The sequence below is a fragment of the Eriocheir sinensis genome, chromosome 37 (genome assembly GCF_024679095.1).
Source record: "Eriocheir sinensis breed Jianghai 21 chromosome 37, ASM2467909v1, whole genome shotgun sequence".
In the NCBI taxonomy this organism is placed as follows: domain Eukaryota; kingdom Metazoa; phylum Arthropoda; class Malacostraca; order Decapoda; family Varunidae; genus Eriocheir; species Eriocheir sinensis.
Genome location: NC_066545.1, coordinates 11,390,557 through 11,407,786, shown reverse-complemented (window position 1 = coordinate 11,407,786; position 17,230 = coordinate 11,390,557). Strand labels below are relative to the sequence as shown.

The 17,230-nt window shown below is 43.3% G+C and overlaps 1 protein-coding gene across 1 annotated transcript; it reads right to left on the bottom strand.

The window, feature by feature from the left end:
* Nucleotides 1-11,712: 11,712 nt before the first annotated feature.
* On the bottom strand, nucleotides 11,713-16,528 carry LOC127008228 (uncharacterized). The gene is made up of 2 exons (XM_050879962.1): nucleotides 16,360-16,528; nucleotides 11,713-15,259 (listed from the first exon to the last, which is right to left on the bottom strand). The coding sequence occupies exon 2, from the start codon at nucleotides 14,954-14,956 to the stop codon at nucleotides 13,289-13,291; it is 1,668 nt and encodes a 555-aa protein (XP_050735919.1). The 5' UTR covers nucleotides 14,957-15,259; nucleotides 16,360-16,528; the 3' UTR covers nucleotides 11,713-13,288.
* Between the last annotated feature and the right edge of the window lie 702 nt (nucleotides 16,529-17,230).

Below are 17,230 nucleotides of genomic sequence, written 5' to 3'. Positions count from 1 at the left end.
GAGGAGGTTCAGTGTCCACCCCAAACAGTACTTATACATAATCTACCTCACACCTGTAATCTACCTCTCACTACCTATACCTGCTTGCATAATATAAAGCTTAAGAGGCGGTAGTGGTAGTAGTGGTGTTGGTGGTAGTAATAGCGGTGGTAGTAATTCTCATTCTTCAACGCCCGTGTGTTAGGAGTATCGGCACGGAGGGGTAGGACGCGTGACAGGAAACAGAAAGGACATTGCTGCGGCGTTCGGATGTTCTGTCTTCTGCTTCTCTCGACAACTTTCCTTTCCTCCTCCTCCTCCTCCTGCTATTCTTGTTATAGTTGTTGTTCTTCCTCTTCTACTTGTTCTTCTTTTTCTTCTTCTTCTTCTTCCTTTTCTCCTTTTTCTTCTTCTTTTTGTGTTGTCATATACTTGTCATTGCTACTGTTGTTTTTGTTGTTGTTTTTAGTGGTAGTGGCAGTAGTAGTAGTAGTAGTAGTGGTAGTAGTAGTTAGTAGTAGTAGTTGATGTAGCTCTTATTTTTTCTCCTTATCCCCTTTTTTCTTCCTTTTCTTCTGTGTTCTTTTAATTTACTTTATCTTCATCTTCACTGTAATCTTTCTCCTTTTCCTTTTCTTCTTATTATTATTGTTCTTTTTCTTCCCTTTTCACAACGCCGCGGTGTGTGTGTGTGTGTGTGTGTGTGTGTGTGTGTGTGTGTGTGTGTGTGTGTGTGTGTGTACGCCATGAAGGACGTTTGGTATAGACGCACACACACATACATAACACCAATAATTACCATCTTCCTTTATCTACACCCACACACACCTGCATGTACGTAAGAAACACACACACACACACACACACACACACAGCGGCGTTGTCTAGTGAAAAAGGAAGAGTATGAACAATAACAAGAAAAGGAGGAGGAGCTAGAAATCGAGCAAATAGGGTACTGGGATTTATTTCAAGGAGTGTAAGCAACAGAAGCGCCGGCCTTCCTCAAGCTATATTTTGCATTAGTTAGACCTCATCTTGACTATGCGGTTCAGTTCTGGTCACCTTACTATAGAATGGATATCAAAATGTTAGAATCGGTGCAGAGGAGGATGACTAAGATGATTCAGGGGTTGATAAATTTGCCATACGAGGAAAGACTCAAACAGTTAAACTTGCATTCTCTAGAAAGGCGAAGGGTACGTGGAGACATGATTGAGGTTTATAAATGGATGAAGGACTTTAATAAGGGGGATATTCATAAGGTTTTGTTGGTAAGAGAACCGGGTAGGACACGAAGTAATGGGTTTAAACTGGATAAATTTAGATTCAACAGGGACATAGGCAAAAATTGGTTTTCTAACAGGGTGGTGGATGAGTGGAATAGGCTTAGCAGTCATGTGGTGAGTGCCAATACAAATGTCACATGCAAAAATAGATTGGATAAATTCATGGACAGCGATATTAGGTGGGGTTAGATACACGGGAGCTTAGGTTCAAAGGAGCTGCCTTGTACAGCCCTACCGGCCTCTTGAAGACTCCTACGTTATGTTCTTATGTTAATATGAGGAAGATTATAATGAAGAAGAAGAAGATGAAGCAAATTAAAGGAATATAGAAGAAAAAAGAGAAGAAAAGAAGAGAAAAGGAGAAAAAAACCCACTACTACTACTTTTACTACTACTACTACTAATACTACTACCACACACACGCACATTGCAGCCTTGAATACCTAGTTTCGCGTGCGTGTGTGCGTGCGTTGGTTCTCCCTCAACATATAAAGCAGATCACGTAGTATAGTTCCTTTCAAGCTAGTCATATCTTTGTCTCCTCCCTGTGTGAGTTTAGAAGACTTATCCTGTGTTCTAATACTCTGAGACCACGATTAAATAGCCTTGTGAATAATCTAGAGGTCATATTCTTAAGCATATCGGGTTCAAGCACACGCATGCATTTAACAAGGATGTCGTAAGAGTTTGGGTCATTTCCAGAGGTAGCCTGTTGATTTATACCATAAGTCGCTGGCTGTCGTGTGCTTGAAGCGACGATTAACCTTACCTAACTACAACCCAAACAGTCACTACATATATGCACTCAGGAAATTCATAAATGCTTCCTTAATAATCAGCGCTAGACTTAATATCTGACACAGTGAGCTCTTCCATAATTGATTTGTGCCATAAGTTCCCGCCTATCACGTGTTTGAAGGTACCTTAAACTTAACCTAACCTAACCTAACCTAGCCTAACCAAACCTCAAACAGTTACTAAAGGTCTTTACTCAGAAAATTCTTATATGCTTCCTTTCTAATGAGACTTTCTATACAACAAAGTGAGGTCAATCTTTGTTGATTTTTACCATAAGTTGCTGGCTATCATATGTTTGAAGATACCCTAAACTTAACCTAACTTAACAAAACCATCCACAAAAGTTACCCATACGTCTTTACTCCAAAAAAAAAAAAAAAAGGATCTAGACTTCCTTACTAATGGGAATTTCTATATAACAAAGTGAAGGCTTTCTTTGTTAATTTATGCTAGGTTTCTGGATATCATGTGTTTGAAAATTCCCCAAACTTAACTTGAACTAACAAATCCCCGAACAGTTACCATACGTCTTGACCCAGAAAAATCATGTGTTCTTCCTTACTAAATGACTTTCTGTACAACATAATAAGTTCTTATTTGTTAATTTATGCCATAATTTGCCGCCTATCTTGCGTTTATAAATTCTCTAAACTTAACAAAACAAAATAACGAACACTATAAAGATATTATTGCATTAGTTTATATCGGTGCTATCTGTTACCTTACAACTCAAAAAGGGTTTTGGTAGGAATACAAAGTCAATTGTATGCACGTTAGAACAAGTTAAGAACTGAGCAATGAGCGCACAGCACCGCGTCACCCAAACAATGACACCAAGGCCGCGGGTCCACCCATCATACATGCTTCCTTAGTAATGAGAATTATTATACAAAATGAGATCTTTCTTGGTTAATTTATGCTATAAGTTTCTGGCTATCATGTATATAAAGATGCCCTAAATTTAACATAACCTAACAAAACCCCGAAGTTACCATATGTTTGACTCCGAAAAATCATCTATTTTTCCTTACTAAATGAGACTTTCTATATGACATAATGAGTTCTGCCTTTGTTAATTTATGCCATAATTTGCCGCCTATCATGTGTTTGAAAATTCTCTAAACTTAACCTAACCTAACAAAACCCCGAACTGTTACTATACGTCTTTACTCAGAAAAATTGTACATGCTTCCTCAGTAAACAGACTTATCTGACACAGTGAGCTCTTTTTTGTCGATTTGTGCCATGCATAAGTTCCCGCATATCATGTGTCTGAAGATACCCTAAACTTAACCTAACCTAGCCTAACAAACCTCAAACAGTTACTATAGGTTTTGACTCAGAAAATTTATATATGCTTCCTTACTATATAATGAGACTTTCTATACAACAAAGTGACGTCATTCTTTGTTGATTTATACCATAAGTTGCTGGCTATCATGTGTTTGAAGATGCCCTAAACTTAACCTAACAAAACCAAAAACAGTTACTATACATCTTTACCCCGACTGATCTCCTCTGTGGCATTTGGAAATATTGTTGTGAAAGGCGAAAGTGTCTGAGAATATACGGGCGACTACTTCTCTTCGTCCACGGTCTAAATTTAAACCTTGTCTTTGGATACGCTGTGGATGGCCGCGTACGAGTGAGCTTTTAATGGGGGATATCGACACGTGGCTTCGTTTCATGTTTCCTTTGTCTTTGTGCTGAGGATGAAGGTGTTTGGGTGATACAGAGGGTGTGTGCTACGGCCTCATCTTATTTACTATTCATTCTTGCTTCTATTCTCTCCGAAACTGACCTCTCTTCTGACCTCTTCTGAAATTGATCTCTCATCTGAAATTGACCTCTCATCTGAAATTGACCTCTCTTCTGAAATTGACCTCTCTTCTGGCCTCTTCTGAAATTGACCTCTCTTCTGGCCTCTTCTGAAATTGACCTCTCTTCTGGCCTCTTCTGAAATTGACCTCTCTTCTGGCCTCTTCTGAAATTGACCTCTCTTCTGGCCTCTTCTGAAATTGACCTCTCTTCTGGCCTCTTCTGAAATTGACCTCTCTGCTGGCCTCTTCTGAAACTGACCTCTCTTCTGAAATTGCCCTCTCTTCTGGCCTCTTCAGAAATTGACCTCTCTTCTGGCCTCTTCTGAAATTGACCCCTCTTCTGGCCTCTTCTGAAATTGACCTCTCTTCTGGCCTCTTCTGAAATTGACCTCTCTTCTGACCCCTTCTGAAATTGATCTCTCTTCTGACCTCTTCCAAAATTGACCTCTCTTTTGACCTCTCTTCTGAAATTGACCTCTCTTCTGACCTCTTCTGAAACTAACCTCTCCTCTGGCCTCTTGTTTTGTTTTCTTTTGTCGGAACAGCGTCTTGGCGGGCTCTTTTATCGTTGTTTTAGTATTCTGCCCTTGAGCTGCCTCCCTTGCTGTAAAAAAAAGTGCCGTTATCCAGGGTCTTCATGCTCTTAAACTATTCATTTTGATTACATTTTCAAGTAACCGACAGGACCTCTAACGCCAACTAGACAACAGTGAGACTACCTACTTGTCTGTCTGTCTGTCTGTCTGAGGCGCAGTGTGAGGTTTGTGTCTGTCTGTCTGCGGCGAACTGTGAAGGCGTGGCATAATTTTCTGCTTGTGTTGACGTACTTCGTGTCGCCTGTTCATCACCACCACCCATATCAACTACTACTACTACTACTACTACTACTACTACTACTACTACTACTACTATTACTATTGGTGGCGCTGATTCGTTTCTGGCACTTCAAGAATTAAGCTACTGTATGTTTTGTTTTCTTTTCTAATCGGATCGACATTTTTTTTCTTCCAAGCGGGGGTCTGCGTCAAAGAGCTTAATAAGAAGACATCCCTCCCCTTAATGATTCTCTGGTCGTCTCCAAGGAGGGATCGTGTTCGGAGGGCGTGTGATGATTGTATTTGGGTGTGATCTGCATCCTTAAAATTTGTGGGTATGTTTATGTTTATTATTTTTTCTCTCATGTTTGGGTTTTAGTTCATTTTTTTTACTTTTAGTGTTGTCCTGACCTAGTTAACTGTACAACGAATTATTCATCTGACTGGTTGACTGTTTATCTACTCGACTAACTGACTGACTGACTGACTGACTAACTAACTAACCAACGAAATAACTGACTGACTGGATGACGAACTGCATAACTGACTGACTGACCGACTCACTAACTATCTAACCAACTAATTAACTGACTAGCTGGCAAACTGACTATCTCCCCATCTAAGTGACTAACTGGCTGACTAACAAAGAAACTAACTGACTGACTGACTGATTAACTGCCTAACCAACTAATTAATTGACTGACAAACTGACTGGCACACAAGCGAACTAACAAACTGACATTCAAACCACCTGAACTCACAAACTAACACTAACACTAACACTAACTAAGAGGAATATGATAAAGTAAAAATCAACATCATAAAAAAGGAACGGTGTGTGTGTGTGGGGGGGGGGGGGGGTTGTTGGAAAGAAAACAAAAGAGGGTTTATGAATGACACACACACACACACACACACACACACACACACACACACACACACTCACATATACAGCGGTTGGCCTAATTGGTTAAACGCCAGAGAGACTGAAGGAGGAGCAGGAGAGTCAAAGGAGGAGGAGGAGGAGGAGGAGGAGGACGTAATTAATACACAATGGGCATGGAGGAAGTCGCGGTGGTGGAAAAGGTCCTTGCATTTAACTTTCATGTATAGTAGACGTAGTAGTAGTAGTAGTAGTAGTAGTAGTAGTAGAAACTTGACCTTCGCTATTGCTGTTATTGTTCATGTTGCTATTAGTGATATTGTTATTTTTTCTGGTAGTAGTAGTAGTAGTAGTAGTAGTAGTAGTAGTAGTAGTAGTAGTAGTAGTAGTAGTAGTAGTGTTATTGTTCATGTTGCTATTAGTGATATTGTTATTTTTGTTGTTGTTGTTGTTGTTGTTGTTGTTGTTGTTGTTGTTGTTGTTGTTGTTGTAATGTGGTGGTGGTTGAAGTGGTGCTGGTGGTGCTAATAAAGGTGATGGTAATGGTGGTGGTGGTGGTGGTGGTGGTAACAGTGGGTCGTATATAGTAGTGGTGGTGGTGATTTGTGATGCAGGTCACTGCCGCATCACCACCACCACCTGCACTTAGCCTCGGCCTTCGTTTTCAAGGTCTCTCTCTCTCTCTCTCTCTCTCTCTCTCTCTCTCTCTCTCTCTCTCTCTCTCTCTTGTCGCAACGCAGCATCTAGATAATTTTAGAATGGCGTGTTTCCTTTCCATTTCTTCCCTTTTCTTTTATTCAGGGAAGGCAAGCTTGTCCGCCTCTCTCTCTCCTTTACTTCTCTTATTCAAGGAGAGTGCGCTTGTTTTTCTCATCTTTATTTAGTATTTTTTTCCTTGACATGTGACGGAAAGGAAGTGGCTCTACGATAAGGGGGGCAGCACTAGACTTTTTTTTTCTTTTTCTTTTTTTTTACAACAAAGGAGGCAGCTCAAGGGCACAAACAAAAAAAACAATAATAAAAAAAGCCCGCTAATCGCTGCTCCCATAAAAGAATCAGAAGAATCAAACACACCAAATCATCTTGTACAGATCTTATTCGAATCATTTAATACCAAGTTCTTATGAAAGTATAATTGAAATATCTTACTAGTTTGCAGATTTTTTTATTTTTTATCAGGAAAAGAAGTTAAAAAAAAGTAGAAACATAAAGGCCCGCTGGCGCTGCTCCTGCAAATACTTGATGGTGTGGCCGAAAGAGGGTAAAAAATCGGGTGGCGAGGTGTCTTGATACTCCCCTCTTGAAAGCGTTTAAGTCATAGGCATGAGGAAATACAGGCAATGGGACGCTATTCCATATAACGATTTTTTTTTTATTTATTTTTTTACAGCAAAGGAGACAGCTCAAGGGCAACAAAAAGAGTGCAGAGAGAGAAAAAAAAGCCCGCTACTCACCGCTCCCACAATAGACATATGTAAAGAGTGGCCAAAAGAGAGGTCAATTTCGGGTGGGATATATTGTCATAGTGAATAAATAATACGTTCTATTCGCGGATCTGTAATGGCCCTCTGAAACTGCCTCATTACACACCACCACACCCGCCTGCATTTCCTCTTCCTTCCCCACTCTGTGATGTTACCCTCTGGCTTAGAAGTAGTAGCTCCTTCGCGGTTACGACAAAGGAGATGGCTCAAAAAAAAAAAAAAAAAAAAAAAAAAAAAGATGCTCGCTACTCACCGCTCCCATAACATCCCTAACTACGAATCTAACAACCAGGGTTCGAATCCCGGCCCGTGCAGTCGGTGTACAAGAACCAAAGGGAGGGAGACCAGCACCGCCTCCACGCGCAGTTAAAGCTTATGCTCTCAAATTTATCTCTTTATATAAGTGTTGGTACAGACACTGCATACCATCACACCTTCCACACAGGTAGCTGGCGCACACCTGTGAACCGGAGGAAGAGGACGTCCCATAACCTCATACTGTCAATACGCTGTCTGCTTGTCTGTTTGTTTCCTTGCCTGCCTTTCAGACTGTCTGTTGATTTGTCTCTCAGTTTGCTTTTGAGAGAGGAGAGTTAAGTCGCATGTTATTTTACTGTCATGAAATGGTGAGGTTGCTGCATGGTGTGTGTGTGTGTGTGTGTGTGTGTGTGTGTGTGTGTGTGTGTGTGTGTGTTGTTGTAAGGAAAAGAGAAGGAGGCTACAGAAGGATGAGAATGATGATGATGAGGAAGAGGAGGAAGATGAGAAAGAGGAGGAGAAGAATGAAGACCAGAAGGAGGAAGCTGAAAAGGAGGAGGGTGAGAAGAATGAAGATGAGAAGGAGGAAGATGAGAAAGAGAAGGATGAGAAGAATGAAGATGAGAAGGAGGAAGATGAGAAGGAGGAGGATGAGCAGAATGAAGATGATGAGTAGAAGGATTTATCGTGAGGACGGGAAGAAAGAACGTAACATCACTGGGACCACATACAAAGGAGGGGCGGGAGGGCATTGTGGGCGTATGGCAAACCCTAACAGACAATACTAACAAAGAACACAGCGACTCTTGCACGTATAGATTACTTCTCATGCATCAGTCTGCGTTGACATGGGAGTTCTCGCGTTCATACAAATGATGAACGCACGATTTTGGGGCAGTACTCTACCCAGTTCGGAATTACGTCACGAAGAAGCCAACTCACCCCCCCCCTCATCAATACAAAAGCTAATAAGTAAACAACCCACGCCTCACCCGGACTCGGGCTGCCCGTGATTGGCTGACGCCGGAGAAAGGTTGAATCTCATTGGTTGTTGCTGGGGGTGGTGTCATGGGCGAGGCTTGGGTCGGTGTACAAGAACCAAAGGGAGGGAGAAGAGCACCACCTCCACGCGCAGTTATAACTTATGCTCTCCACATATGCCCCTCACATCAACTATTTCCGAAGGTCGCAACGGACATTAACCCGTACAGCCCCGCGCTATTTTGAGCTTTTTTTCACCTCAATCCCGAGCCACTATCGAATTTTTTTAAATTGCATAAATCAATTGGAAATGATCTAAAACCAAGGGGAAAAGGTATAATAACACTTGTATCGGCTTATTTTTGCCTCTGTGCTTGATAGTTATGGAGTGCTCTACGGTGTGTCCTCCCGCCCGGCCGCCAACCTCCCTCATCTTGCGCGCACAATAAACTATCAATCAATCAATCAATCAATCTCACACACACACACACACACACACAAACATACACACAACTTACTTTACTTTCATTAACTAAAATAAATAAATAAATAAATAAAACTATCGCCGACATTCCAACACGACATTCACCACATCGTTAACTTTTCCTACAGCCAACAATCACTATTCCCGCTTTCCACCATCACCCTCACCTTCTCTTCGCCTTCTCCACTCTTTAATGCTTCACACATGGCGGCCTTGAGCAGCGTCACAGTCTTCCGCGATGCACAAGAAAATAAGAAAAAGCAAAAAACAAAAATGCGTGGTGACGTGGGCAGAAGCGACGCCTTGCATGCAGAATAGCTGGTCATTTGGTTGAATTTGTTCTCTTCACAAGTTACCCTAGAATTTGAGGTTATTATTTTTTTTCCTTAAGTTTGTAAAGATATATGGCGATACAATGATGCGATTATCTGCATTCCTGATTTCAATTGGTAGTCTATATAATTCTCCTCAGTTTTAACCTTCATTTCTTCCTTTCCTTCCTCCATTTCCTTTCTTTCCATCCCGTCCTTCCTTCATTTCTTCCTTCCTTCCATTCTTCCTTTCCTTCCCTTCCATTCCTTTCCTTCCTTCCGTCCTATCTTAAAAATATCAGTGGCTTATATAACCATTCCATTCAGTAAAAAAAAAACATATATAGCCTATCGTATTTTTGTTGCTTTGTACTAAATGAAAATAATAGTTGGGCCAAAAACTTTAAGGTGAAAGCCACGATTTTTAACTTACTAAAGAATATAAATTGTCTACTGTAGAATGGCTGGTTTTCTCTTAGGTATATGCAATGTGTAGAAAATGAGACAGAACTACACGGTGACTATTCTAATTGTTCATGGCACGTATGATAATTACAATCGAGTTATGCTGCTTTCTTAACGTTGAATAAAGGTATAATTATGTCTGTATCTGTCTATCTGTCGTTTCATTCGTTTTCTTCCACTAATATCCATCCTTTATTTTCTAGCTTTTCCTCTCCGCTAACTTCATTTCTTCCTCTCCACCCTGCTTCTCTTCCTCCCTTCATTCTAACTTCATTTCTTCCTCTACAGCCTGCTTCTCTTCCTCCCCATTCTAACTTCATTTCTTCCTCTACTCCTTGCTTCTCTTCCTTCATTCTAACTTCCTCTCTTCCTCTCCACCCTTCTTTCCAACTCCATGCCTTCCTCCACTCAGTTTCCTTTCCTCCATTCTAATCATTCTTTCATCCCATATCAATAGACAAACAAACAACACACTTACGTCATTCTCCTTTCAATCGTTCATAGAAGCTCCACAATCTCATCGTATCCACCCAAAATGCATTAAAAAACACTCCTACTCACATGAAAAACATAAATGCAAGCAGGAATAAACACGACGGTCATTCTTCAGCGTCACAAAGTTAAGTATGAACAAACCGACGGAAAGCAGCTGCCAGTCAAACCTTTCTCTTATCTCCTACCTCATCCTACGCCTCTGACAATCTTTCACGAGTACATTTGTCACGTCTAATGTTCACCAGACTCCATTGAAGCTTGGGAGGGTATAGGAAGTCACGCAACTCAAGAGAAAACATGAAAATCAGTAAAAAAAAAAACTTCGTGTCCGCACTAGTGAACACGATACTGCCAACCAATCAGCTGCTCGACACACTAAATTTGTACCTCATATTTTGCCTCTTGACATGCTTCTATGGGTATATCTGCCACGTTCAATGTTATTTAGACCTTTTCAAAGCATGGGGTGGTATAAGAGCCACGCAACACGGATGAAACTCACGGAAAAACAGTAAAAAAGCAAAACATTACCGAGACCGAACTGGTAAAACACGGTAGTCTCTCAAAACAGCTGATCGATTCTCCCATTTTTAACCTCATTGTGCTTCTGACATGCTTTCAGGGGTACAGTTGCCACGTCTAATGTTCACCAGACTCTATTGAAGCTTGGGAGGGTACAGAGAGCAACGCAACACAGAGAAAACACATAAAAGACAGTAAAAACACAAAACATTATCGAGACCGAACTGGTAAAACACGGCAGTCTCTCAAAACAGCTGATCGACTCACTCCTATTTCTTAACCTCATATTGTGTTTCTGACATGCTTCCAGGGGTACATTTGCCACGTCTAATGTTCACCAGACTCTACTGAAGCTTGAGATGGCAAAGAAAGTCACTTGGAGCAGATAAAACACATTAAAAACAGTAAAATAACAAAACAATCCCGCCTTCTACCAAACAGCTGATCGTCACACTCCAACATTTCTTACCTCGTTTTATGCTTATGTCTCGCTTTTTAAACTGCATGCCACGTTCACGGTTATCCTGACTTTAGAACCTTGAGATTGCATAGAAAGTCACTTGGAGCAGATAAAGCACATTCAAAACAGTATGACAAAACAATCCCGCCTCCCCGCCCTCTACCAAACAGCTGATCGTCACACTCCCCCATTTCTTACCTTGTTTAATGCTGCTGTCTCGCCTTTTCCGGTTCATTGGCCACGTCCACGGTAATCCAGAGGTCCTTGCAGCTGGGTATGACGTATGAAATCACGAGACAGGAGGAGGAGAAGGATGTGATGGAGGAAAATGAGGAGGAGGTGGAGGGAGGTAGCACACTGGATGATTGAAACTATGGTGGATTGACGGTCACGTCACTCACGGGTGTGTGTGTGTGTGTGTTTTTCACGTCTTTAAAATGCTTCCGTAGTTATTTTAGTTAGTTAGTTCTTTTCAGTTCCTTATTTATAGCTCAGTATATTTTTTTTTAGTCCTCCTCTTCCCTCATTAGCCTTTATATTACTTATTAACCCTCTCTATACATTCAGCAATACTATTCTGATACGTAATTTTATAGTATTTTTTTTAACTAACTTTCAATATTCATCGTTGCCCTAGTACTCGTTTGAGGAGGCATATATTATAGTTAAAATAATATATCCTTTTTTATTTCAACTGATATTATAAAGTTCTACAGCATTTGGTATATTAAATTTAATCTGATTTGCTTGTATGTATTTGCTCGCGCGCGTGTGTGTGTGTGTGTGTGTGTGTGTGTGTGTGTGTGTGTGTGTGTGTGTGTAGGCTATGCGACATTCTTCTATTTTTTATTTCATAAGAACAAAAGAACATAAGAACGTAAGGAGTCTGCAAGAGGCCGGTTGGGCTACACAAGGCAGCTCCTGTAATCCTGACCCCACTGTACCTCATCATCCATGAATTTATCCAGCCACTTCTTGAATGTATCTATGGTATTGGCGCCCATAACATGACTACTAAATCTATTACATTTATCCACCACTCTACGGGTAAACTCATTCTTGCCTGTCTTTGTTGAATCTGTATTTATCTAACTTAAAACCATTGTTACGTGTCCTACCTGTTTTTTTTTTTTTTTTTTACAATCAACCACCTGTCATTACATGAAGCACTAAACATACCCATTCCTACAAATATATATATTTTTTCGATAACTTAGCCGAAAGAGTTTGCTGACCCTCCCAGCATATTATATACACTGGCCACTGAAATACTTTGAAATACTTCCCTCATACTTGCATTTTTTTAACAACAACGGAATGCAAAGAAGTAATACGTCAAACAATATATATATACACAAACCTCTCTCTCTCTCTCTCTCTCTCTCTCTCTCTCTCTCTCTCTCTCTCTCTCTCTCTCTCTCTCGTATTTGCTTCTCATTCTTCTTTATCTTTTCTTATCTAAGAGACAAGAGGAAAAAAGTGTTACGGTATGTTGAAGATAAAATGATCATCCGGTTTCTTCTGAGTTCGGGCACACTGCACCTTCCAGTCCCTCTGTGCTGCTAAAAAGTGCACTAGACGCGTACCGAAAATAGTTTGTACGTCAAGTCTAGCGCAGATAGCAGATCACTCCTACACACGTCATCGCCACGTCACCCTTTCTAGGTAAAACCTTCAAACATTTTTCCTCTTCACAACTTTTCCCTATGCTGATAAAGAGTCGCTGTTTGGGGGTTGTGGCATTGAGGGTTCAAGACTGGATGCCCTTCTGGACGTCCATCTACCAATTATATGCAGCTGTAGTTCGAAAGGGGGCGTGGGTTGTCTGTGGCTTAACCAATAATACACACTTACTGAACAAGGGGGCGGGGCTAGTTTGCCAGGTCACTTTGAACAAATTATAACATCCACCAATCATGCTGCCACGGTCCAAAAGGGGGCGTGGCTTGTCTGTGGATTAACCGATGGCATACACTTAATGGACAACTGGGAGTGGCTAGTTTGCCAAGGCACTTTGAAAAGGGTATTGCATCCACCAGTCACATGCAGCCTTAGTTCAAAAGGAGCGTGGTTTGTCTGTAAATTAACCAATGATGTACACTCAATGAACAAGGGGGAGGGGCTAGTTTGCCAAGTCACTTTGAACAGAGTATAGCATCAGTCAATCACATGCAGCCTTCGTTTGAGTTAGTAACGTTTGCGGATTACCCTGTGATCAATAAAGTGTCGCTCTTGCACGTGGTCCTCTTAGTTCCTCCGGCCCTTGCGCTTTCCCTGCTTACATTTACCCCTGAAGCAGTTCATGCCGATACCCTGAAACTGATGAGGCTCCATGACCGGGGCGCGCATCTCCAACGGATCTAGGCGAGGGACCAGGACAACTTCGGGCACAATTATGGTCTTCTGCCACGTCGGTCCATACCACAGATCACACAGGTATCTACACCCCTTGTCCGCTCTGACCCAGGAGCATTGAATCCCATGCAGCAACACACGTATCAGAGTTAGGGCATAAGGTAACAAGGACACGGTTAGCACTACCAAGAACAGAATCACCTTCATTACAAGGGGTACTCTATCGTTGTCCGGGGATTGCGTGAAGATGTGGTTGATTGTCACAGAATCGTATGTGAGTCTGCTGGGGGTTACGAAGTTACCGTGACAGACTTTGTGCCTTGGTGGGCCGAGAGGGACTGCTCTAGGGTTTGAATGGGTGCTGTAAGAACCATGTAGATTCCTGCTGGCGTGTGGTGGTGGTGACTTCATGGGGCTTAGTGGTGAAAAGGGGCAAGCATCACAGCATGCCTCGTGCCTCCCCTGCTTCCGTCCCTCCTGCTTTCCCGGCCTTTCACCCTTTATATTTTCACATTGATGGGACTTCTCGTTACCACCATCATTCCCTCGAACGCTGCTGGAGACATTGAAACGTTCTGGAGCCGCCGGGTTCTCGGGTGAAGGGGTGATGCGTTCGGTGTTCTGACTTGCATCACCGCACATTCCCTCGCCAAGATCATGCAGCTTGGAGTTGATTTCTACCTGGGTGCCTTTCTCCAATGTGGGGGGCGGAGGATGGTCAGTTTGTGTACCGATTTCCATTAGTGGTTTATCGTGAGGGGGTCGGAAAGAGGCAGAGAGGGTGGTGGTATTCTGTGGGGCATCCTCGGGGGTGTGGCAGGGGGTCGTCTCAAGCGTGGCAGGCAGTTGCATACCACTTTCTGTCTGAGTGTCTTTCTCCAATGTGACGGGCGGAGGGAAGTCAGTTTGTGTGCCGATTTCCAGTAGGGGTTTATCGTGAGGGGGTCGTGGGTCATCCTCGGCAGGCAGCTGCGTATCTTCTGCTTGTGTTTTATCTCTGTTTAGGAGTGGGTCGAAGAGGGCGCGGATATCCTGTAGGGCCTTATCTGGGGTGTGAGTTGCTCCAGCGAGTGCCGCGGCTTCGTTCACCACATCACAGAGACGATTTTCAAGTTGTTTCATGCGGGAAAGGAACTGCTCGAGGGTGAGGGCCGGGAGAAGCTGGTGGCACAGGTCATTCCTCAAGTACACCAACTGGCGGATCTCGAACATGAGCTTCCCACACTTGTCCTTCCCGTACCTCTCCGCTATAACCTTCTCGAGTATCTTCCGCGTCACCTTGAGGTCTAGAAAGGTCTTCTCTCTTGGACTGCCGATGAGGACGTCCAGCATGCATCCTTCGTCTAGGAGTTCCATGTACACGTTGATCCGTCCCATCAGATTGCAGTAGTCCTTGAGGGAGGTGTGGCCGTTCCCGGAGTCAGGTAAAGATGAGTAGACCTCCAAGAAGGCCTCCTGCACCACTCTCGCCACCACCTGCGTCGCCGCCCACAGGAAGGTGATGGCTCGTTGCTGCCTCGGGCCCCATCGTTCGATGTCAAGCCCCCCCTCTGATAGCATGTTGTGTGTGTGTGTGTGTGTGTGTGTGTGTGTGTGTGTGGTAAAAAACGCAGTATATCGTGAGTGTTATGTGCTGACTGTTTATGCTAATAGATGTGTGTGTGTGTGTGTGTGTGTGTGTGGGTGGGTGTGTGGGTGGGTGTGATAGAAGGATAATGAAAAGAAGGAATGCGCTAATGTGTGTGTGTGTGTGTGTGTGTGTGTGTGTGTGTGTGTGTGTGTGTGTGTGTGGAGGGAGGGGGGGGGGGGCAGGAGATGGCGGGTAACACAGAAGTTCCGGTTTCAGGAGAAGGCAGCACACAACTTGTCATGGAAGAGAGAGAGAAAAAAAATATAGTTAATTGAAGAAGAACAAAAAACAACGTAGATAGTTTGTGTATTGTCAGGCAAGGCGAGACAGGAAGTGTGACTATCAAAAGGATTCTATATATACACTCATACATCAACAGACAAAGCACCACCACCACCACCACCTCCACCAACATCACCACCGCCACCATCTTTATGTTAACGTCTTCACCACCATCAGCACCATCATCACCAACATCTCATACTCTTCACTAACACCACCACCACCAACATCACCACCACCACTATCTTTGTTAGCGTCTTCACCAACATCATCACCATCATCACCAGCTCTTCACTAACACCAACATCAACACCTCTTGTCACGGTCACCATACCATCACCATCATCATCTTCAGTAATGCCACTAACACCACTAACCACTAACACCAACATCACCTCTTGTCACCATCAGCACCAATACCACTATCACCATCTTCATTAACGCTGACACCACATTTACCACCATCACCATCATTTTCCCTTTCATCACCACCGCCACCACCACCACTACCAAGTTCACCATCACCACCACTGCTATACCGCTGTCATCACCACCAGCACCACCATACAGTACCTTATTTTACACTTAAAAACCACCATCACCACCAGTCACCATCACCACCGCAGTCATCATCACCATCACCACCACCGTCACCATCATCACCATCACCACAACAGTCATCATCATCACCATCACCACCACCGTCACCATCATCACCATCACCACCACCGTCACCATCATCACCATCACCACCACCAATCCATAAAAAAGCTGTAAACACAAAAATCCCATTCATCATCTTTGACCTCCTCCTCCTCCTCTTCTTTCTCCTCTTTTTTTTCTTCCTTAGACATGCCGTCAAATCACACACACACACACACACACACACACACTGAAAATCCCTAAAAACAGCAAAACTAGGGTAGAACAGGATAAAGGAAAGGATACGAAAGGATTCACAAGGATAGTAGGTGATGGAGGAGGCAGTGGAGGTGGAGTTAGTTCACAAATACACCTGACTGCCAAACACACCTGGTTGGGAATCTCTTACCTGCATGTGGAGCAGAATGTGGAGGTGGAGGTGTGGGGTGGATGGAGACATGTGTAGCCAGGGGAACAAGAGAACACACTGCCTGCTGGACCTCTAGCGTCACACACACTATGTACCTCCTCCTTTATCTCCACACACACACACACACACACACACAACTTCTCCGTTTTACCCCTCTCACAACTCCCCCCCCACCTCTCTCCCTCCCAGTTCCCTCCCCCACCCACATTGTTATTATTCTACGCTTCTCCACACCCACCCTCCTCCCTCCGTCACCCCGAGTATGCTACCTGTTCCAAACCCGTCCTAGCCCCAATGCAACACCGCTCTTACCCGTCCCATATCTGTCTCGCCCTGGTTAATCGATTACCTGGATATGTATCGTGTTCAGGTGTGCTTAGATATGGTGGTGGTGCAGTATGCTGTGAGAGAGTAAAGGGAAATTAGTGGTACGGTGGAACGGATATAGTTAGAAAGTGATGATAGAGGAAGGATTAGATTCGTATGCCACGCCTGTGTTTTGAGTCCTGGCTGGGTGTGCTCAACCTGTCTTTCTTTGGCCTATTGGTAAAGAAAGATAATGTTTGTAACAATATGGAGGAGGAGGAGGAGGAGGGAGGTGATGCAAGGGAGGGAAGGGGAAAACAGAATTGCCGAAGTGGTAACAAGAACGAGAGGAGGAGGAGGAGGAGGAGGAGGAAGAAGAAGGGAAGGAGAGGGTGGAGCAAGAGGAGGAGGAGGAGGAAGAAGAAGGGAAGGAGAGGGTGGAGCAAGAGGAGGAGGAGGAGGAGGAGGAAGGGAAGGAGAGGGTGGAGCAAGAGGAGGAGGAGGAGGAGGAGGAGGGAAGTGATGCAACGGAGGAAAAGGGGAA